Raw genomic sequence first — 24,145 nt, forward strand, 5'->3', positions numbered from 1 at the left:
TATAATAAAAATCAAAGAACTGACACCGAACACGACCATATGTGGTACATCATGTTTCTATCTATTCAAAAATAAAAAAATAAACCGATTTCATGAGAAATAAATGAGACACACAGAAAGGAATCGTTGAATTAGTATTCAGGGTCTTTCTGCTTGTATTCAAATCCATTTATAGTACACGATTAAAGATGAGCGGTGCCCTGGGGAAACCTTTCGCATGGTGAAATATTGAGATATTCTTCTTTATATAATTCTAAAAAGCCCAAAATGTGTACTGAGCTTCTTCTCTTTCTTGATATGCCTCAGCTAGGAGTAAAATCTAGAAAATCTGTTTACTTCAGATTTTAGAGAAGACATTGAGTACATTGTGACAGCAGTGCACACAGGAACACAGCATTTCGACAGTCATTATTTGATTAGAAATGTGCAATAAAAAATTACTGAAAAAATTTACTTATAAATACAAAGGTATTTGCTTTGAAATGTTTTGAAGTATCCAGAGTACTGATTTATTATAGCTGTAATGTTCCTATTGTAATTTTCCTCACAAGACCCTTTGCTTAATCAACTCAAGTTTATATGAAAAGACTCGAATGTCACTCTGAACACACCGATCTATTAGTAGAATGATATCAGTGAGTCAAACACTGATTTCTATTCAAATGTTCATGGTCCAAAACCTTCTTTCAACAACTTAGGAAAAAAATTTGCACAATTAAGGCCACGTGTTGTGGCGAGTATGAGTCAGGAGTTTCTTCCATCATTTATTCATCTCTAAATGTCCTGCTTGCTGTTGAACCCTATGTGTGTGCTAAGTAGATACCACCAAGCGCCAATCGAAGCAAGTTTAAAACAGAGCACACGCTCGACCCTGATTGGTGGCTTGCTGCTTGTTTGAACAGTCACGTTTTTATCCACTCGTAGCAAAATATAGTTGAGTAAAAAGTACGATATTTGACTTTGAAATGTAGTGAAGTGAAAGTCTCCCCAAATGTAAATACTTCACTAAAGTATATATACCTGGAAAAGCTACTTAAATACTCTAATTAATGAATTAGTTACTGTCCACCACTTTTAAAAACAAAAAAATTTGATCAAGAGAAATCATGCTAGTTCTCACTCTCCAGTGTTCTGTATTGTTGAAAGATTTATGATCAAACTCTTGATGTCACCCAAATGAGGATGGGTTCCCCTTTTGAGTCTGGTTCCTCTCAAGGTTTCTTCCTCATAACATCTAAGGGAGTTTTTCCTTGTCACAGTCGCCACGGCTGTTCATCAGGGACAAATTCACACCATTCACCTTAATTGTTGATTTGTGTAAAGCTGCTTTGAGACAATGTCTGTTGTGAAACGCGCAATACAAATAAACTTGACTTAATTTTCTTGTGATTCAGATATAACAAAAGTTCACTACTTAATTATTCTGTGTATTCGGGCATAAGAGCATGTTCTTGAGGCAACATCATGGATTATGATGCCTTCAGAACATGCTCTTATGCTGGATACACAGAAAAATTAAGTACTGGTCCTGAGGAATGTTCTAGAATCAGCATCGAGGATAATACCAGTAACTATTTGTGGCAGCGGAAAATAAGGTCATAATCACGAGAAAACGAGAAATAATATTGATCATGTGACCAATGGGATCAAAGCTAAAGTAACGAGCCTGGTTCGAAAATGCAAGAAGTAGAAAGTACAGATATTTGTTTAAAAAATGTAATTAGTGAAAGTAGAGTACCGATACCAAAAAAATGATGCACAAAGTATTTGTACCGCTTTACTTCTCCTTTCTGCCCATCACTGAACAGCACACCTTAACAATGATGGAACTGTAATGAACAGACATTCGGTGCCACCTAGATGAAAATTAGGTTCCCTTTTGAGTCTGTTTCCTCTCAAGGTTTCTTCCTCATACCATCTCAGGGAATTTTTCACCACTGGCTTAAGCTTAAACTTAAATAATTTAAATTGTAGAACTTTTTTTTTTTTTTTATCTCAATAAAGCTGCCATAAAAACATTGTCCATTGTTAAAAGCTCTAAAAAATACATCGGATTTTGACTATAAATGCGCACGTTTTACTATAAATATCGTTAAATTACAGCCTGAACTACAAACAGCGCTGCTGTTACGGAGCAATCAGATTGAAAAACTCTACAACACTGTGGTTTAATGAAAACTTCGGGGTGTTTTTTTGCCATCTGTCATAAATAGCCATCGTGAGAACATTACAAAAATTCAGAAAATAACGTTCAAATTGTTGACATAAAACTGGAATTTTGAAAGCGGTAACAGAAAACACAGAGGCTAATTCCAGGAATTCTTTTTTTATAAAGACTTCATTAAACATTCTGTAGGCTGGGGGTTCTAATTAAACAGTTACAAAGAGGAAGTGAGTAATGATGAAGAGATATTTCAGATTGTTTAAGGATAGCCTCTCTCCTTCCTGAGGTCAGTTGATGCAACTGTTTCACCAGATTCCACTTCTTGTTACACTGCTACTGTTCACATAAAAGCTTTGACACGCTTTAGTTCCTACAACCGACAGTTATTTTCAGGTACACTGATATTCCCAGGATATTCATTTTCAAGCACTGACCTTTGCTGCGTTACGACCTGTACAAATAACACGAGGCCGTTCGATCGGGAAGAAAAAAAAAAAACGTTTGCTTTTCATTTGAATTCTAACAAATTAGTTGAAGGTCAAAAGCAGGTGGTTTAAAAAATAGAAAGAAACGACAAAAGACAATCACTGGACGTCCACTGACGGAGGTTACGCAGCATCAGCGAATGTTTTCTTAATGATCATTTATTATGATTTATTATTTTATAATGTCACTGAGATGTTTAGAAATTCAAGCTTGCTCTTTTTTTTGCCTCAGGGGCCCAGTGTAATTCTGTTCAACGACGTGCTGCACTAAAGAAGCATAACCTATGTTTTTAATGCTAGCAGTGCTTGGTAATTTCCTGTGCCTTAGCTCTTCACAGTTTGAGGTCAAGCGATTTCCTTTTTGGTGAGTCTCACTTGATGTTCCTCAAACTAAAGTGACAAACTGCACAGTTCCCTACAAAGGCACATCACACACATCCGCATGTTGTTACATCCTTAAGCAAGCCGTCTGAAATGGTGAGTTTCAACGAAAACGCTTTCTTTCTTTTTTTTAATCTCTTTTCTCTTAACAAAAGAATGAAATCGATGGCTATCGACGTGTTCTGGTGCTTTAGATTCCAGTAACGATAAGCATGAGGTTTTTTTTTATTATTATAATTTATTACCAGAGGTTAAAAAAGTGTCTGCTTTCTGCAGCTCCTATCATTGCTCTGTAATCCGTCCACCTGTCACCGATTGTGTATCATGTGTAGTAAAATAAATAAGAGAAATGTTTGGTTTCCTCCACAGATCATTGAGAGTTCTCTTTTTGCTTTGCCTTTTTTTTTTTTTTTTTACCGGAGCAGTTTGATCGCGCTTGCGCGTTTCCACAGAAAAATATCTCGAGATTATCTCGAGATCTGTATCTGATACTTCCATGTTTTATCTCACCTTGTTTTAGTGTAGTAACAACAGTTGCTTAAACCAACCGTTTCCTCTGTTTGTACCGTGTATGTGTTTTGAGACGGATTTTATAAATATTACAGCAGCAGTTCATTTCAGATTATTTTATGGTGTAGTCACCATTAGAGGAAGGAAACAAACGAAAAAAGTTTTTTTGTGTTTAAAGTCATGCAGTCACATGTTCGAAGCAGAACAAACGGAGGACCGAATGCTTATCTACAGATTGTACTCAAAGTTCAAAGTTAAAGAGTGCATGCAACATCAGACACATGGCATAACAAGAGACGACTGAGTAGTGAGGACCTTCGCTGACATGAATCTTGGTGAGATTTGTTTTTCCCGATTTAACTGCACGTACAAGTGTGTTAGTAAAGAAAAGAGTGCAAGCAGGGTGGAGTGGGTGGAGAAGAGTGATAGCAGGAGTGATTTGTGATAGAAGAGTATCTGCAAGCGTGAAAGGGAAAGTTTATAGGACTGTCGTGAGACCTGCGATATTTTATGGATTAGAGACAGTGGCATTGAGTAAAAGACAGGAGGTGGAGCTGGAGGTAGCAGAGCTGAAGATGTTGAGGTTTTCGTTGGGAGTAACGAGGATGGACAGGTTTAGAAATTAGTTTATTAGAGGGACAGCGCATGTAGGACGTTTTGGAGACAAAGTGAGGGAGGTGTGATTGAGATGGTTTGGACATGTGCAGAGGAGGGACATGGGGTATATTGGTTAGAGAATGCTGAGGATGGAGCCACCAGGAAGGTGGAAAAGAGGAAGACCAAGGAGGAGGTTTATGGATGTGGTGAGGGAAGACATGCAGGTAGTTGGGTTGAAAGAGGCAGATGTAGAGGACAGAGGGGTATGAAAACGGATGATCCGCTGTGGCGAACCCTAATGGGAAAAGCCAAAAGAAGAAGAAGAAGAAGAAGAGGAAGTACAACAAGACCTTGGGACAAAACGCTCGAGAAACAGAGAGGGTTTTGAAAATTTGAATGGAAATGATTAGTAATGGTGACCATATTGACCTTGTCTACAAAGAGACATAATGTCTTTAGCCAGATCAGTTGAAGTATTTTGTGATTATTTGCCTATACACTACAGGAAATGTAGAGGCAGGCAAAGGCCAAACTGTATGTGAATGTGTCTGTGTGTCTGTGTGTCTGTGTGTGTGTGTGTGTGTGTGTGTGTGTGTGTGTGTTTGTGTGTGTAAAAAAAACATGTAACCAGTCATTTTAGTTCACTACTCAAACTGTGTTTCTGTAACAAAGCCACCAAGTAACACGTCTACAACACAACGTGTAGCTCTTCACACATTTCACAGGAGGCCTTTTTTTTCGCACAAATTTTCAGAAGTTTCGACTGACTTACACGAGGTGCATTCGCTCGTTTCAGGCTTATATTCTGCAGTAAGCAACTATGGAAGTACGGGGAAGGAAAGGGTCGGTCGAGATTTCCACACCTAAACCATCGAAACCAGTAGGGACTGTGGCATTGAGGAATTTCACCATACCCAGGAAGAAGCGGGCGTCTGGACAAGGTTTGGTTAACTTACCAAAAATACAAGCGAGATGAAAGCACGCGTAGTTATCATATTGTCTCAGTTCATATCCTGCGAGTTGGATGAAAAAATATGCTGTTTGTTTTTTACTTTGTGCTACATTATACAGTCCTCCTGGAGTCTTGTCCTGAAGACAGTCGTGATTACACTCTCATTCAGTCTAAACTGAGGGAATCCAGATTAGACATGAGGAAAGAGCATACTAACGCCTCGGTGTGGAAAGACGTAAAATTAGTGCACAATGATGGGTTTCTTAAGGAATTCTCCGAAAAAAGGTAAGGTCATGTAAAAAGTAAGTATATCCAACCCATTCATAAACCTTTATATTTCTTTGTATTATTTTTTACATTTTCTTTATCCTGATTTGTTGCTTACAGGTCAGAGATGAGGACTAAAGGTAGACACGGGAGAGAAATGGAAGAACATTTTTGCTTTTTGGTGGCATCCAACGAAACAACAATTCAAATTTACCAGTTTGGATTAAGAACTGGGAGCCAGGACCAGTATTCTTTGGGAAAGCCCTCACATGGAGTATATTTGTTTAAGCATATTGATGTAGCTCTGAATTATGCAATGGCAAGCACATGTCTTGGGAAAAATCTGATTGTTTTCAAGGTCGGTTTAAGTTCCTGGAAAATCCCCTGTTTTTTTTATTATTTTTTTTATGAATTTTTCTAATATTTAATAGTTTTATTTGTATTAATTAATATACTGTTTAACGGTTTTCTCTGTTTATACTGAAGGTGCTCTTCGGAAAAGTGAAAAAAGTCACAACTAGTTCGGACTGGAACAGAACCATAGACCCTGTGGTTGGCTTTGACTGTCACATGGCAAAAGAAGCTGTTTCTTATCGTGACACTCTTTCCCAGCAGGTTCTGGGCTCGTCGGTACGTTTAAATGGCACGGTGTAATAATAAAACATTAAACCTCAAACAAGCAAAATAAAAATAAAAAATATGAAAGATAGGGTGGTACGTCGCCATCGCAATTGAACTTTCCAGTTTAATTTCACTTATACCACAGCAGTTTTCCAGCATTTGCAGGTTGAATAATTCCCAAGAATCTTGCGATACGATACTTATCACGATAAAGGGGCTGCGATACAATACGTTGCGATACTGTAAGCATATTAATATATTTCTTATTTTAGGAATAGGATATCATTTTGGGAAAGCTGCCATTAAGAACACACCACCATATGCACACATTTAAAACTAATTTTTACCAACACAATTGGATCATAGTTTGCATTAATCACATTTAAAATGACACTGCTAACCTGAAACTTCTTAAACCTACCCATACCATGAAACCTGTGCCAGCCCTAACCCGTATCACACCTCAGTGGCATCAAGTGTTTTGCAATACATAAACACTATTAGTTTCAATTTACCGAACTATTTTTTTATGTATTTTTTAAACACATGCACATAGTCATTAAAATGACTAATATGAAGTGGGATTGCTGATGATTATTGTATTATATTATTGGTATTACGCTTGTAGTAGAAGTATTATCTGAGTGCTAACTATTGTTTTACATCTAAAAGCTACAATCATAAGGAGGCAAGATAATAAAGACTATTATTTCTTTTATAAAGGTAAAGAATGGTTTGTGTATATGGCACTGTTCTTCAATCAAGCTTTGTCTGGTTATAAGTGCAACCAGAGAAAACACATGCTATTCTTGAGATTTGTAATGTGGTTTTAGCATATTTCCTACCTGAAAAACAAACCGCACATAAAAAAAAACCAAAAAAAAAAACATTAAAGTTGGATAGGGAAGTGATATCCCTAATTGTTTTTACAGCAGCGCCCCCCCCCAGGACACAGGTGGATATAACACTAACAATAGCGGCCCTAATGCTAATAATTCCTGGCACTTTTAAAATATTGATATTGCATATTTGAAAATCGATACAGTATCGTCAAAAATAAATCGCGGTACTCACGTGCATCGATATTTAATTTTTACACCCCTAAAGGTTAAATATACAGTTAATGCTGTAAAATAACTAGGAAAAGTTATGCGTTTGTGCTGAACAGAAAGCATAAAGTCCACTGTCCTGAAGCCTTTCCTGTGGTAAATCAGGTATACAGGATGCCCCTTCCATGAATATGTTGCATAAACATCTGCTTATAGAGCCCTACACCATTTCAGTAAGCGTGCATTTTCATCTATGAGTTCATTTGATTTAGCCGTTTCTATAATAATGCTTTAGCACGAACACAATGAAATAAACCTGATTCAAACTACAGCTGGAACTGCTCTTACAGTACAAAAATCCACACGAGAATTGTGACTTTTCAGAATTCAACACCATTGTGCTATAAAGAAAAGTGATGATATTGTTGCTTTTTGACTATTGCAGGTGTTTCTGTTTGACTACAATGAAAACCAGGAACTAAACAAGCGGCCAAGGCAGTGTCTGCCATATGCCGTGGTTTCATTTGCTTCAGCCATTAGCGCTACAGCACCAACATCTATAAGTCCGCCTGTTTCTCCAACGAAAGCTTCAGCTGGCCTTAAGCATGGTATTTTACAGTACTTTGTAGCAAATGTGTTTTCCGATAAACGAAATAAAATAAGAATTCACTAATTTATTAAACAACAATTCTTTCATTTGTTTATTCAGAACCATCTGTGATGACACATCTGGATTTTAATAAAGCTCTGATTTTTTCCAATCTACCCTGGCAGGAGGTCTTGAGCGTTTGAAAGGCTGCACTGTGGCTAAGAGAAAAGGCAAAGGAGAGAATGCCACAGTGACATTCAAACGTTATGCAACACAAGGCAGCCCTGGCACGGAGAACCAGTCACAAACTCAAAGAGCAGAGGCCAATGGAGTAGATGCTACTCCGTTTCAATACAACGATCTGCCAACATCTCCTCCTTTTCTCCCTCAGCAGCCATATATGCCTTACTATAATACAGCAGAATATTTTAATCCTTCACTACCATATTATGAAAATGCCATTCCATGGCAAAGCTATCTGGACAAAACTCCGTTCGGTGCAAATTTACACGACCTGAGCACCACGAGTGTCTATGGAGGAAATACGGAGAGTATGGAGGAAATACCCCAAACCTCAGCAGAAAAGATTTCCACCATAGTTTATTCGTCTCGCCTGGTAAAGGATCCACGGTTGTCCAGGCAAGAAACAAACGAACAGAAGAAAAGCTCAGAAGATGGAGTTCCAGAGTGTGAGGAACAGGGAAGCCAGGCACACTCGCAAAACCATAAAGATGAGAATGAGTTAAATTCATCTTGTAAGAAACAGTCACTATATCTGGAGGAGGAACACAAAGTGAGCAGGTTTCCTAAACCCCCACTGGATGATCCAAGCAAATACAATTCGACTGCAAAGTCTGAAAATATGCCTTCAATTAAATTATTTAAAATGAAATTCCAGAAATATGCACCGTATTTCAAGATGACCGAAGAGGCGAGGCACCAAAAAATATGGTCCAAAGAAAATTTGACCCCAGAGCAAAAACAGTTATTGATTGACCGCATACATTTCTATGAGATGCATCACCGCAGGTATAAACAGGGACTGCTTTATCAAAAAGAAACAGAAACAGACAACGCATTCGGTTCGTCTCAAACAGAGCCCCTAAACAACGATGTCGGCTCGCCCGCAATGCAACATTCCACTTTAATGAAAAAAGGGAACCAATGTGAAGTGAATCAGTCGCTTATAAGACATTCATTAAGTGCCAATGTTTCTTATTTGACTTCCACAACTGATTTGGTGGAGAGTGAGAGAAATAAAGTGGATATACCAAATTCAGACAGTGATAAGCTGAGCCAGAACATTTGTACACCAAAAGAAAATGGTGTGCAAGTGCAGCATCCTTCTTCTGATATTCCAATTGTGCCTCAATTCGGAGCTCAGTCTGTAAGTGAAAAAGAAACGATTTCAGAGATCTTAACTTTGCACGGTACTGTGCAATCAGTTACTTCAGAGGAGAGCAAAACTTTAGAAAGTTCCCCCGAGTTGAATTCTTCAATACAAAATGAGGTTCCCACAAGTCCAAAAGAGTCTCTTGCACATGAGGCTACACTAAGTAATACCCTAGAAGACAGTGAATTTGAGCAACACATACTGGCCATGGAAGTAGCAAACTGTGTTGACATCTCAGCTACTGATATACCAGAATGCACTGACTGCTCCTATGCTACTTCAATGGAGCAAGGTCACGATAGTCAAAGTAGTACTGAAAAACAAAACAGGGACGCATCGACTGATTCTAAATCTGATCCAAATTCTGAGATGTCTATAGAGGTTGAAAGGGGAGAAGCTCAACAGCAAAACACTATTTACAGCAGATTATATGAACGATTGCAGCTAGATCAGCTATTGTCCAATACGAATGGAGCAAACATTCTTTCCAACAAATCTTATCTTAGGCCAAAAGGTCTAGAGAAGAACCTCATCATTAATCTACCAGAAAGTCATGTTAATCAACTAATGTCAAAGTCAGAAGACCTCCACCTTATAGTGAAGCTAAAATCCGACCAGACAAATCCAGAAAGACTTACGCTCTCTGAACGATTCTCAGAATTGAGATGTCTTGGCCGGAAACTAGCAGCCTTTGTCCGTGTAAATAGGCAGACCAGTATCTGCAAAGCTCATCTCAATGGAGATTTGAAATGCAAACCAGAAGCACTAATCTTATGCAGTGGTGGAGGAAAAGGAACAGGAAACAATAATGCTGAATTGATCAAACTCATGGCACAGAGATACAACGAAAATAGGCTAATTGCAAATTGTACACGCCGTAGACAGAAAAGTTCAAGGTTTCCGTCCAGAAAAGGCGTGATCGCCAGTGTACGTAGCAAAAGAACTTCAGGTTATTTGTCATTTCAGAGAAAAATGTCGCATATCAGAAAGAGTCACTTGTTGAAAATACGGAGAAAACGTGCAACAAATCTAGCCTTGAGTTCTAATAGTCGAACTTCATTTAGCAACTCGACTGATTCATCCGATGGCTTTACGTGTACCCAAACAGATAATGTTGACAAACCTTCTGATTCAGCTGCTACATCTCATTCTCAAAGAAATGTCAAACTTCTGAACAAGGATTCCAGTCAGAATGATAATTCCACCAATATTTCATCTGAAGAGACTTCCTGTGTGGGTAGTGAAACAAAACGTCATCACATTAATCAGGCCAAACAATCAACAGAAACTGATTTTGTGAAGATTTCAACCCATAATGCTATCACAGAATCTGAGGAAAACATCACTTTAGATTCTAAAGACGCAGTAATAATTGAGGAAATGGAAACAGATAGCGGAACAAACAAGAGCATGACCAGTCATCAAGAAGAATCCTCCCTGGTCACAAGTTCTGGCACTAATAAGTCAAGTAAGGGTGAGAGTGCAGAAACAGAACACAAAGAAGAGACACTTGTACAGAAAAAGCTATCTCAGGAGGACATTTGTGACACTAAAGAGATTTTGCCTGATTACAACACTGGAGTGTATGAGGACAGCTTTGTTCCCAGTGTCTCAAGTCTCCCTGGTGATATAACCTCAGGTAATGTGATCAGCAGCTGCACTGCCGAAGCTCAGACAGCCGTGACTCCATATTTACCGAGAGCAATGAATAATGGGACCGACACACAAACCGAGGACGGGATATTTGGCCGTGACGGTGCAGTGGACAATTCTGGGTGTGACTTAACCGAAATGGTATCGAGCACTAACAAATCAGAGGAGACAAATAAAAATGCCAACCTTCAAATCGGAGAGTTATGCAGCAATCCAAATTCCACAGATGTAAATGAAAAGGAGTTGTTTCCAAGAAACGATATGTCAGATGTCAAGGAAAAGATTGTAAGGATCTTCACAGACACCACACAACACTTTTCTGAGCTAACTTCCGCTTCTCAGTGCCAAGCTTCTTTTCAGAATCCTACAAGCAGTGGGATAACAAAGTCAACTGAAGAGACGACATCGGATTCCCACATCAAAATCGGGAATGATGAACACCTTGCTGTGGTAAAGGACAATCTGCACACCAATTCATTATGGCAAGGACAAGACAAGAATAGTCTCTCGACTACTTCTGACACACAAATCATTTCCAAACTCAGAGATTATTTAACCAAATTCGAATTCACAGTCAAAAAACAGGACGCTGTCAGTAACACAACAACAGAGCCTAACGTTCCAACTGCATGGATAACTTTAGATAGTACATCCCACAAACAGCAATTAAACGACACAAGACACTACAGCAGACACGGCTTGGCTGAAATTAGACAGAGTGAAAATGGACATTTCCAAGTAGCCCCTGCCAAACACATACAAAGTAACGAGAACCTTCATCCCAACAGCTCTGTATCGAAGAGAAGAAGAAGTTGCAATATGGAAAGGGTCAGTCCAGACAGTACCTTTACTGAAACTGTCAGAAATGAGCCAAATACACATCTGGATGTTCAACCACACCAGACTGGCTGTGGTGTACCCAACATGAACCACTGGCTGCAAAATCATGGGAATAAACTGCAAGAAAATCAATACATCTATCCCCAAGCTTTAGGAAATCAAATCAGGTCCAGTGGACAACAAGGAAACCAAGCAAGAGAACAACCATGTCAAGTCAGTCAATCGATCGAGCAAAGCCCTTATAAAAAAGTGCATACCACATACAACCAGAATAGGTACAGCATCACTGACATCTCCAGCACTCTGAAGTTGGCTGACCATGCGGCTTCCTTGGCAGAACTTGGTCCCCTGCAGGCGAAATGCAAACGAATGCTGCACCATTTTATCTCCAATTTCGAGCAAGATCAGAAGGTTTCCTTTAACCAATCCTGCATTTCAAGAAATATGATCTTGGAAAAATACCTAGAGCATCCTCCTGTGCCAATCGAGCTGAAATTTGAGGCAATCAACTCATTCTTGGAACTACAGATGATTATCGAGGCCTGCCAGTTTGTTGACAACAAAATAAATTTTCTCAAGCGAAAGCCAACATTTAGGAGTTTGCTCTGGTACGACCCTTCTCTTTACGGTGAACTCTACAAGGGCTCGGTCGGGTTTCAGCAGCAGTCGTCACTGTTTTCGTCGTTCCAGCAGTGTCTGACCGGCGATGACTACCGAAGATTGCGGGAATACTACTGTGCAGTGTCTACTCTGCACCAGCAGCTACAAGATGCCCACGACACGTCGTACTACATGTACCTGAAAACGAAGCGGGAAAGGCTTGAAATTGAAGCTGCATTTCGAAACCCTTCAGATATTAGGAGCTTCTTTTTATCTGTCCCAACAGCCATCATGATCAACTTAGGAGACGAGTTGGAAATTTTAAAAAAGACACACCACATAGTGATGACGTTCATCGAGACACCGGCGGATCGGTTGCCAGGCTCATTCGATGTAGGGAAAGCTGAGCATCTGTCCATCATATGCAGGTATCTTCAAGAAAAAATCCTCTTTCTGAGATCCAATAAGGAAATGACTAAAATTTCCTGGTTCGGAATGGAGCATCTTCTTTACGATGCATCGAAGGTTCTTGTGTGGAGCGAATCGGAACACGGGATGCCAAATGAAGTGCTGACGAAATACAGGAGGTTAAACTCACAAATAATTTACGGGGTGACCGAGAATTGCGTCACCCTTGTTAATAAAATCGATCAGTCTCTGCAGCCGGTGGATATCACGAAACTCTCGCCTCAGCAAATGAATGCTATCAGAATCCCATCAGCAGGGTTCTCCGCTGAGAAAACTCAAACCGCACAGGTAAGTTTCGTTAAAATGTACTGGTCTTTTTTTACTCCTTACAATAGCGAATGTGATTCGTAGCAATGAAACTAATGTTTCCATGATCTAGAACATTCAAACGGAAGATGGAATGAAAGAAACACATCAACCACCCAGAAGAAGGTAAGCACAAAAAAAATTTGAATTTAACAAAAAATCTCAAATCACTAAAAATTCGTTCTGCAGCTGCTTTATGCAAATCACATCATTAGTAAAGTTCTATTGGTAGCCACAGCAATAGTGCTTACATCAACACGTTTACCAGATGGAGTAGAAAAGGTTGGATTATCACTTTCAAAATTTTGTTCAATTTTTTTGTTGTAATCCTTAGTTCAATTTGCCCAATGGTATAAAAACAAAAAACATGTAGGAAAGGCTATTTTTCTCTCTTTATTGAGACTCGGTAGTGTTTTTTTTCCAAGTTATTCATTTGTATGATTCCTAAACAACATGGCATTTTAACAGACCTTTTTTTTTTTTACCCTAGTAAATCAGTGTACCCTGTTTAACCAGATTAATAGCAGTGGTGGACAAAGTGCACAAACCATGTACTTAAGTAAATGTAGAGATACACTTTTTATTTGAAGGATTCAACAATCATTACAGAACTTGTATGATTCTTTATTATATGCCAGGAGAAAACACAAAGAAACAAAACACAACAATAATAAATATAAAAGACATTTTAAACAAAGCAGAACATAAAAAAAAAGAGAAAAACAAAAAGGTTCCCGTGCTACTCTGCCCTACCTAGGGGCATAAATCCTGCCACACTAGTAAAGGGTTAATCAATTATACGCAATCTAATTGCACTATCAAGATAATGGAGAAGAGGAGACCAAGTCTAATCAATCTGATCCAATTTGTTTAACAAAATATTTTTTTCCCCCCAAATGTGATCATTTTACCTTTTCCTTCATCCATGATTTAACAAAGGAGACATTACATTTATACATCATTTCACCCTCTTTGTGTCAATTACTTATGAGCATTGTTGCTGAACAAGCATTTTTCTTTTCCACATTATAATAAATCTCTCTTCTTTTCAGAGCAACACATCCTGGCCTGAGAAGTAAATTCACTGATGGTGTCACCCCAATTATTCAACCCAGTCTAACAGCTCCACCTAGAAGCTCAACTCTTTACACTGATATCACACAAAGAAGTAATGCATTGCATTGGGGAATTCCCAGAAATTCTGCTTGGGACTGGAAGCCCCCAGATCCGATCCAGTCACCATCACACAGCGAAATAAGAGCTCTGCTTTTCTCTAAGAAGGCGTCTACACCACACGCAAAACTGAGGACGACATCTTTACCGGATGTTCCAAACAGCCATGCGGCCAGAGAGCAACAAATATCAAAGCCGTTGATTGTGAAGCCTAGACCAATTGACAGAAGTAAAGTTCAGTCATCGCTCTGTGCACTTCAGCACCCAGAGCTCCTAAAAGGCCAAGCAAACGAGTTCAACATGCCTATGATACCGTCTTTACCTTTCCCAAGTTTCTCCCCGGACGCAACCTCGGGAATCTTTCCGCCTCTTCCACCACTGCCGTTCCCTAGTTCTCCAAATCAAGTCGCACTGCAGAACAATCCAACACCAATAAGCTACCCTTTCTTTGTCTTCAATGGGCAAACATACTCCACTACAGGGTCTGCTGTGCCTGTGACACCCCTGCATACCGAAACTCAATATCAATATCCTCGCCCTGTTTAAAGTGAGCAAACAGTATTCGGTACTGTTAGAATTCTATGTTCTTTTCTCAAACCTTCCTGTCCTCGTTTTTTGAGAGATTTCTGAAGCTTCCTTTTATGTTCGTACTTCAGCACAGTCTCGCTTCGACCAGTTCTTCCCTGATGTTCAACCTGTTCATTGTGAATAGAGTAAAACACAGTATATGTTTATACTGTAATAGCTTTGTGAATAGATGTTACATTTGTTTTTTGTCTTTTTTATAAATATATATATTTTAACATTATATTGTTCATATGTTTATAACGACTGAAAAAATGCACTTTGTTTTATAGTGTCAAAACTGTTCAATATAAGCATGTTTTAAAAGCAGAATTTAAAGCATTTGGTTTTTTTTACCATTGTTATCATGAACACATCTTAACTAATAATTACCCTTATCCTAGCCTAAGTCTCTCACAGCTAGGACTGAGAGTTGAAGTTCTGGAAAAATGCATACGCAAATGTAACCGCTTAAGAGAGCATTTTCAAAATCCGCCGTCTCAGTGTGGATGGAGGGCCAAACCGGACAGAAAAACATGTTTTTCGAACAAAACCGTATTATTGGCTTTAGGTGCCCCTGATTGCTATCAATTGGAGTGATTGTTTTATTATAAGAACCATTGGTTTTATGTAGAGTGCTGTATAGCAGGCTGTTCAAAACCTCCTTTATCATTTCTAACGAATACTTACATGCTCTGAGAGTGAAGTCCTTAATGACCAATGCTTGTGCAAACAGGTGTATTAGTTACTACATCAGCATCAGTCGCCATTTAGTTGTTAACTCTGTCTTCTACATCTGCCTCTTTCACACCAACGACCTGCATGTCTTTCCTCACCACATCCATAAACCTCCTCCTTGGTCTTCCTCTTTTCCTCCTTTCTGGCAGCTTCATCCTCAGCATTCTCCAACCGATATACCCCGTGTCCCTCCTCTGCACATTTCCAAACCATCTCATTCGTCCCCAAAACGTCCTACATGTGCTGTCACTCTAATAAACTCCTTTCTAATCCTGTCCATCGTCGTCACTCCCAGTGAAAATCTCAGCATCTTTAGCTTTGCCACCTCCAGCTCCACCTCCTGTCTTTCACTCAATGCCACTGTCTCTAAACCATACAACATCGCACGTCTCATCACCGTCCTATAAACTTTCCCTTTACTCTTGCAGATTATCTTCTATCACTCCTGCTATCACTCTTCTCCACCCTGCTTGCACTCTTTTCTTCACTAGTCTAACACACTCTCCATTACTCCATTCCATTACCAGGTATTTAAACTCCTCCACCTTCTCCACCTCTTCTCCCCTGCAACTACATCACTCCACTGCCCTCCCTCTCATTCACACATGTACTTTGTCTTACTGACTTTCATACTAACCCCCTCACCCTGGCAAGGGGAAACCTTCGTGTGAGAAAACATATTAGTCCGCTTGGCCGGGTGGGGGCAGTAGAGCGGCGGTGTAAAGGCGTTTCCAACCGGAAGTGGGTGGTGGTGGGATGGTTTAGGGTGCGCGCGCGCGAAGCTCCGTTCCTCCCCCCGCGGATGCCATTGCTATGACGTCGATATGAGGCGGACGCAGAGCGGCCATTACGCAGCGGCTTTCTCTCGGAAAAGGTCGCCCGAGCCGAAGCGAGCTTTTTAGCCCGGAAAAAATATTGCAAATCATTTTCCTCACCAGTGTTTCACCACAGGGCGCATAAAAACACCCAAAACACACGGGGCGACGCGTTTTTTTTTCCCTCTAAACCGTGAACGCGTCGTGCTTTTTTTTTCTTTCCGGGAACCAGAAGCTAAAATTGAGCTAGTCGTGCTAACTAGCTAGAGACAAATAGCGCCGCGGGTCCTGCTAGCTATAACCGAACCAGGAGTAAAATCCGAATCAATTCAAGACGCCTCCAGAATGGACGATAAAGTGTTCACTAAAGAGTTAGACCAATGGGTGGAACAGCTCAACGAGTGCAAGCAGCTGACCGAGAACCAAGTCAGGACGCTGTGCGAGAAGGTAAGCAATCCTGCGAACTAGCAGCCTAACCCCGCTAACTCCGACTACGTATGGCTGGCTGGGGCCGGTTCGGTTCTGGATGTACCACAGATAATGGTTCTATTAGAATTAGATCGGATTGATGGGTCGTTTTTATGACTAGCAATATAGACTTTTAGAATTAATGCCTGTTTTCTTTCTTCTCCCTCATTTTAGATTAGCAGGCTAACCGCGCAGATTCCTAGTTTAGCTAGCTAGCTAAATGCTCAAAATAGAACATGGCCGATGATGGGTTGAGCCACAGCCCCACTATCAACTCCACATCGGAACTCAACGTGCCTTAGCCAGTTTCCTTCTGCTTTCTTCACTCAATCTGAACTGTCTCACTTGGATTTAGATCAGGAGATTGTGGAGGCCAGATCATCCGATGGAGCCCACCTTCACTCTCAATTTTAAACAAATTGCTCTCATGTTTTGGGAGCAGTGTCCTGTTGGAATGCTGTTGATGTGGGCCCACTAAGTGCAAACCAGATGGGATCTCCCTGCAAAATTGTGGTAACCATGCTGCTTAAGTGTGCCCTTAATTTTGATTAGATCACCAGTGAAGCTCCCCCATGCCAAGACCTCTCCTACTTCATGTCACAGTGAAAACAACACACTTCATCCTCTGTATGTGTAAGAAAGATATAATGGTTGGAACCAAAATAAATCTCAAATTTGGACTAGTCGGATCAAAGTACAGTTTTACTCATTAAGCTGTGTGTTTCTTGACCCAGGATAGTCTCTTCCACTTAGTTCTTCTGAAGTAATGGGCTCCTCTGAATAGTAGATGTAGAAATGTCTGCCTTTTGAGTTCACAGAAGTTTTTATATTCTTTGGTGGTTTCTGAGAATGGTTATTTTAATAGACTTATCTTCGGCAGCAGAGGTAGCTCTTGGTCTTCCTTTCCTGGGACGGTCTTCGTGAGAACCGGTTTCATCATAGCGTTTGATAGTTTTGGAGACGACTTAAAGTTAAGATATTTTGGATTGATCTTTATTTTTATTTTATTTTTTGTAATTGTCTTCTGTTGCCTGATTTGTACAGTAGTTATAGTAGCACAAATAACGCTATTGACTCTACTAACCCATTCCTCTGCACAAAGCAACCGATGGGTAAAAGCACATTTTAGAAAACAAGAAATGTCACATTAACTCTTGACAAGGTGGACTTGTGATTTAAAATCCATTCTGGGTGACCACCTTGTGAATTTGAGGAGAGGATGCCATTAGTTTATCAAAGCTAAACATGGCTACAATCGAAAATGTGTTCTGATTCATTTAAAGTTTGTATTCACTGCATAATTCCTTATGTGCTCAATCGTAGTCTGGGCGTCTTCAGTGTTAACGTACAATTTTGAAAGTAGTAATAACCACAAAATGTTTGGCTGTTGTAGACGGTGTTAATAAGCTAGTTATTTAGCTAGCTCTGACTAGCCAGGCCAAATGATGTAACCGCTGTTGCACTCTAGCCCCCTCCTGTTTGGGATGATGTGCTATGATTAAAATGACCTTGTATTCAGTTCTAGGCCCTGTTCTTCACCTAATATGATTGTGTGCGATGTAGATGTTTCGGTTTAGTTCAGAGTGATCTGCCACATTGATTCTTTGTGCATTATACAGCCTTTTATCTTGCTTCAGGGTGTTTAATATTTGCATGTTATTACAATGAAGGGATTGGATTTTTTTATGGATTTTGTGGCAAATTAGGATCCAGAGTGGATTTATGAATCTGAAGTAAAGTTAGAGAAGTATTCTCCACACTTACCTACTTCAAGCAGTAATGTGTTCAGTTTTGTTGCTCAAGCCTCAAATACCACTTTATATGTAGGCCTTTTTCTATCGCTTTAATTTTTTTAATATGGCACACCCATGCTCTCTATACATAGCAAATTACCCACTTCATGGGATTAAAGTTGTGGATGGAGAAACAGTAATTCTACAGGTATTTGCGGAGTGGCTTGCTTTCTACAATTACTAGTTAAGCATTCAAATGAAAATGGCAGGAAACCTACTGTGTTTTAGCTGTAAACATACAAGGATGTTGTTTGAGAGACTTTGTACTTTGCACTAGTTCTGTGATATTCCCGTGTCTAGAAAAATATGGAACTCTGACACACCACACACTCACACACCCATGGTGCTTTGGATTTAAAAAAATATATATTATTATTAAACACTGTTGCTCCAGATCCTACAATTCCATTTGGGTCGGTGGGAAGAGTCCAGTCAATCATTACAAGCCTGTAGAAGAGTGATATTTCCACTAAACACAAAAATGCTAAAGAGGTTTTTTAACAGAAGACCTGTTATTGGCATAATTACAGTGTGAATGCTTGGAGATTGTCACTCGTAACCACTACTAACTGTTAGCTGTTTTGGTACTGCTGGGTCTAAAAAATGTGTTAAGTTGCAGCACTTATTTTCCCCCTCGGCCCAACATTAATGCTGGTTGATCTAAAGAAATGAAAATATTTTGTTCCACAATGTGCCCTGCCCTCCTTAACTTGCATGTGTAAGGCAGTTTACAGCCAGGTTGCCACAGTAACTTGTTTTTCACTATTCATGCCGGGCAACCCCCACATGCTTCAGAAAGCCTGCCTGAATATACACCACCATTCACAAGCTGCTTTGATCTACACCTGGCTTTAAAGCCATAAAACCCTGAAGTCCAGTTAGATCTAGTCTTTCCTTTACCATTTTTGCATCACTGACTAGCTTCTGTATATTGACCATATACACATTGATTTAATTATGCATATAATAAAATTGTAACTTGCCATAATGCAGTTTGTTAATTTATTTATAACTGCACCGGATAAAAATGCGACTAAAACAAGTTTGGGAAATTGTTGTAAAAAGTAAAAAAAACTACAGGCTGTGAAATATTTAATTCAGTAACATTAAAAATAAAAAGTTACTTTTTTGCGTGTGGCCTGGTACCGGTCCACAGCTTGGTGGTTGGAGACCCCTGCCCTAACCCAAGTAAAGTCTAAAATCTATCTTTTAAATATATGGGTAAAATTCATACTCTGTTGTTTTTTGATTATACAAATAAGATGTCGTCATTTTTATCTTCTGAAACACTCCGATCACGTACATTTGTTTGTGGGGAAAATACATAGTAAGCCTATTGCAAATGTGGGTGAGTATTTTACAAGCTGTTTAAAAACCCACATCTGTTTCCAAAACAGTCATCACTGTGCAATCATTGCGGATTCGCCCCAGTCGTATTGGACATTGCACATATCAGATTTCATCATCTTTTTACCCAGCTGCCATCGTGTTACATGTGGATATGAAAGCTGTTAAACTGCAGAAGAAATGCACACGATGGCAATAATGAGCTCTTTTAATCAGACCCGAATTCAGATCGTTCACCAAATTCGTCCACATGGCATTCAATCGTTATTATTTTCCTAATCTCTCATTTCTTTTCGCTCTTGAACGGGCATTCTAGTCTTTTATCAGGAATAGAACATGACCGAGTGGCTAAACTTGGGTTACGGCTGTCCATGGCACCTGCTGTAATGTCCTATTTACTGTGTTAAATGAGGGGAGGGTGGAGGAGAGGTCTCCATGGAAACCGTTGCATTGTCTCCATGGTGACGCAGGGGGTCATTCTTACAGCCGATGCTGATTTGATTTCCGAGTTTTGCAAAGGTCATTTTGGCCCAGTAACACTGTGTTCAGAGTTTGCAACACATGGTGTGTGTGAGAAAATGGATTCGTTCGTGCATTAGGAACAAATTAGCCCTGCTTTGGTCAGCACTGTTTGCTTTCAAATTAGGTGAGACTTTTAAATTCTGCAAGACAAGCATGGATGCTAGAGGGTAAAACATTTACCATGCACTCGGAAAAGTACACAGGGATTGAACATGTCTGATCGCTGGTACCCTTTGATTTATACATCCTTCTGCAGTGCAGTCAGTGCTTTTGCGCTGCAGATGTAACTGATACCTGATATTTGAGTTTCTTTCAGCTTGACTGAGCTTATTTGTTCTCTATCTATGCAGGCTAAAGAGATCCTGACCAAGGAGTCCAATGTGCAGGAAGTGCGCTGCCCTGTCACGGTGTGTGGCGATGTGCACGGCCAATTCCACGATCTCATGGAGCTTTTTAGAATCGGAGGGAAGTCTCCTGACACAAACTACCTGTTCATGGGCGACTACGTAGACAGAGGCTACTACTCGGTGGAAACAGTCACCCTGCTTGTTGCGCTAAAGGTATCACTCAGATCCACATGCTTGATTTTTAGCAGGTAGTACTGCAGGGTTTGCTATGGGGTAGCACCAGAAGTAGGACTACAGGGTCTTAAAAAGTCTAAATTTTAGGTCTTAATTTTCTGATGTCCATGTAACGCTACCTCTAACGCTTATTAAAATGCTCTCTCAGCACTTTAGAATGTTTTTGTTTGTTAGTTTCTGTGGGTTATATGAGTAGAGGAATGCTGAGGATGGAGCCACCAGGCAGGAAGAAAAGAGAAAGACCAAGGATCAGGTTTAAGGATGTGGTGAGGGAAGACATTTAGGTAGTTAATTTGAAAGAGGCAGATGTAGAGGACAGGGTTGTTTGAAGACTGATGATCCACTGTGGTGGCCCATAACACGGGAGCAGAAGTATTTTTTGATGTCGTGATATAGATCTTAAATTTAATTCTTAATGGTCTTTAAGGGTGTTTACAAAAAGTCTTATTTTTTTTAAACCTGCAGATTCCATGCATTATATACATGTTAGATTTTCATGGTTCAAAATATTTACGTGTTTTTTAATTAACAGGTCCGTTTCCCAGAGCGTATCACGATATTGAGAGGAAACCATGAGAGCAGACAGATCACACAGGTCTATGGCTTCTACGATGAGTGCTTGAGGAAATATGGCAACGCAAACGTCTGGAAATACTTTACAGACCTTTTTGACTATCTGCCTCTTACAGCCCTGGTTGATGGACAGGTAAACATACCACCCCACCCTAACCACCATCTCCCCACCTTTAATGAATATGACAAAGTTTACACTAATAATTTTTCCTTCTGTAGATCTTCTGTCTGCATGGTGGTTTGTCTCCATCTATAGACACACTGGATCACATTCGCGCTCTAGATCGTCTTCAGGAGGTGCCACATGAGGTTAGTTTTTAAATACGACTGAGTTTAAAAGCTATGAAATGTTTATTCCTACGCCAGAGACTGTACAGATGTTTCACTTCCCCTATAATCATCATTAAGATGATCACAAATGAGCATCACATAAGCATGAAATGGTGTAATCAAGTCTTGGCCAAGAAATTTACACACCTAGAGTTTAACTGTTTAAGCACTAGAGGTGCGATAGACTAAATCTGTGAGCTGGTGGGAGGTGAGAATTCAGTCTGGCCAAAATTTTAGCCACTAGTTGACTGGCATCATTTTAGTTTCCTGTAGAATGTGTTTTTCCATTTTGCATCCTGACCTTTTTAGCATCACAGACCATTTTTTCCTTCAGGGGGTCTGTTTATTGTCGCATGCAATAATTATTACTATTATGTTACTATTAAACATATGATTTCATCTGTAATGAAAAATAAAGGGATTCGTTGGAGCTTAATTTATAGAATTAAAGCATAGAAATAAAGCATAGAAATAAACTGAGATTGAAACAAGTGTAGGGAGCTGACACAGGAAGGAAGTTTTTATTTTTTATTTTTTTATTTTTTATATATTTCTTTAAATAAATAAAACACAGGCCATGAGTCAATAAAATGGAAAAACAATAAAATGGAAAAAAAAAAAATATTTTTTAATTCTTGTTGTGTGGCTCAGCCATACACGGGAATAGTGATCCCCATCTGGGAGTGCAATTCCAATATTATACAGCTGACTATAAAATGTTGCATTAAAATACATTAACATGAAGAAAAAGTTTTTGATTAAACAACTTCTTCTTTTTTTTTTTTTTTTTAGATTTGATGTCAAGTCTTTGATGTTTTGCATCATTTTGAATGTCATTTCTGCTTTTAAACAGCTGCATTACAGAAACAAGCACCTAAAATATGATCATTTCTGCTTACAGTTTCACTGAGTTTTAATTCCTACTGCTTGCTGGTGTGTTTCAGGGGCCGATGTGTGACTTGCTCTGGTCAGACCCTGATGACCGTGGTGGCTGGGGAATCTCTCCCAGAGGTGCCGGCTACACTTTCGGACAGGACATCTCTGAAACTTTCAACCATGCCAACGGTCTTACCCTGGTGTCCCGTGCCCATCAACTTGTTATGGAGGTGAAGACCATTTATCAATTTATATTGACACAAAATTCACCAAAGGATAGGATTTGGGGAAGTGACTGGTCTTGTTATGCATTTTCAGATGTTCGAGTTAAACTTATTTTGTTTTCTTTTTTTAGGGATACAACTGGTGTCACGATAGGAATGTTGTCACCATCTTTAGTGCACCAAACTACTGCTATCGCTGTGGCAACCAGGCTGCAATCATGGAACTGGATGATACTCTTAAATATTCTTTGTAAGTATTAGCAATGTTTCTATGGGCTCTTTAAAAAAAAAAAAAAAAAAAAATCAAAATCTCAGGCCTTAAAAAGTTACATTTGCTGTTCTTAATTAATGGTCTGAGACCAACATGCAGCATTCAATCAGGTTTTTGTTTATTGGCACGAATTTCTCTTTAATTGTACCACACACATAATACGGATTTGAATGATCAGCAATGGGGAAGTGCAAGTTTAGATACTCGGCTTTAAAAAAATATAGGGCTTGGTTAAGGCCGGTTGCTAAGAACATATTTGTGTTTTTGTCGTCATGATATCAGTATTACAATTCATTCTTTAATGGTCTTAAGTTTTAAATTTGACTTGGTGAAACCTGCAGAAACCCTGATTAGCAATTTCTTTTTACATGTAAATATTTATAAATCAACACTGCCTCAAAAAAACATTTTAATGTGTTAAATTAAAATATGAACAATTTATAACTTTTTATTTGAATTTTTTTAAATCCTCTATTTCAGCCTTCAGTTTGATCCCGCACCTCGGCGTGGAGAGCCCCACGTCACCCGCCGCACCCCCGATTATTTCTTATAAAAACACACACACACACACACACACACACACACACACACACACACAAACAAGCCTGACTTAGGAAAACCGACCTCTAAAGCAAACAACAAAAATACGGCAGATCCCTACATATATACATGTCTTCATCCCACCGCGTGTGTATATGTTTGGGGATGTGTTAGGACGTGACATGAAAGCACTAACATGGACCAAAATGTGCCATACAAGCATTTAATGCCGGAATACAAATCGCCCTGTGTCTCAATACTGCTACACAGTGTCCCGTTTTAGCCTTTAGTGCAATTGCCTGCTGTATATGGATAGTAATGTTCTCTTTGTTCTTCAAATGTACATGACTCTGAGCAAAAAAAAAAAAAGAAAAAAGGAAAAGGAAAAAAAAAAGAAAAATATCCAATATCTATTCCTTCCCCCCTCCCCCCTCTTTCAGTATCACTGGAAAAAC

The 24,145-nt window shown here is 39.4% G+C and overlaps 2 protein-coding genes across 6 annotated transcripts in view; both read left to right on the forward strand.

The window, feature by feature from the left end:
* The window catches only part of tex15 (testis expressed 15, meiosis and synapsis associated), a 32,505-nt gene extending 17,563 nt beyond the window's left edge, over nucleotides 1-14,942 (forward strand). For 2 of the 5 annotated variants that reach the window (XM_083568068.1, XM_083568070.1), the window contains exons 2-9: nucleotides 4,934-5,078; nucleotides 5,209-5,374; nucleotides 5,477-5,714; nucleotides 5,843-5,986; nucleotides 7,472-7,634; nucleotides 7,801-12,857; nucleotides 12,949-13,001; nucleotides 13,928-14,942. In XM_083568068.1, coding sequence (XP_083424194.1) covers nucleotides 4,958-5,078; nucleotides 5,209-5,374; nucleotides 5,477-5,714; nucleotides 5,843-5,986; nucleotides 7,472-7,634; nucleotides 7,801-12,857; nucleotides 12,949-13,001; nucleotides 13,928-14,594 — 6,609 coding nt within the window. In that variant the 5' untranslated portion in view covers nucleotides 4,934-4,957 and the 3' untranslated portion in view covers nucleotides 14,595-14,942. Of the gene's footprint in view, nucleotides 1-2,986; nucleotides 3,127-3,739; nucleotides 3,876-4,933; nucleotides 5,079-5,208; nucleotides 5,392-5,476; nucleotides 5,715-5,842; nucleotides 5,987-7,471; nucleotides 7,635-7,800; nucleotides 12,858-12,948; nucleotides 13,002-13,927 lie in introns of those variants that run through there. The other 3 variants (XM_083568067.1, XM_083568069.1, XM_083568071.1) reach the window with 3 other exon arrangements.
* A 1,141-nt stretch (nucleotides 14,943-16,083) lies between these two features.
* ppp2cb (protein phosphatase 2, catalytic subunit, beta isozyme) lies at nucleotides 16,084-24,090 on the forward strand. Its single transcript, XM_083568143.1, has 7 exons — nucleotides 16,084-16,612; nucleotides 20,646-20,855; nucleotides 21,409-21,582; nucleotides 21,669-21,758; nucleotides 22,724-22,885; nucleotides 23,011-23,129; nucleotides 23,631-24,090. The coding sequence occupies exons 1-7, from the start codon at nucleotides 16,511-16,513 to the stop codon at nucleotides 23,701-23,703; spliced, it is 930 nt and encodes a 309-aa protein (XP_083424269.1). The 5' UTR covers nucleotides 16,084-16,510; the 3' UTR covers nucleotides 23,704-24,090.
* Nucleotides 24,091-24,145: the final 55 nt, after the last annotated feature.

Source organism: Silurus aristotelis (genome assembly GCF_946808225.1).
Source record: "Silurus aristotelis genome assembly, chromosome: 18".
NCBI classification, from domain to species: domain Eukaryota; kingdom Metazoa; phylum Chordata; class Actinopteri; order Siluriformes; family Siluridae; genus Silurus; species Silurus aristotelis.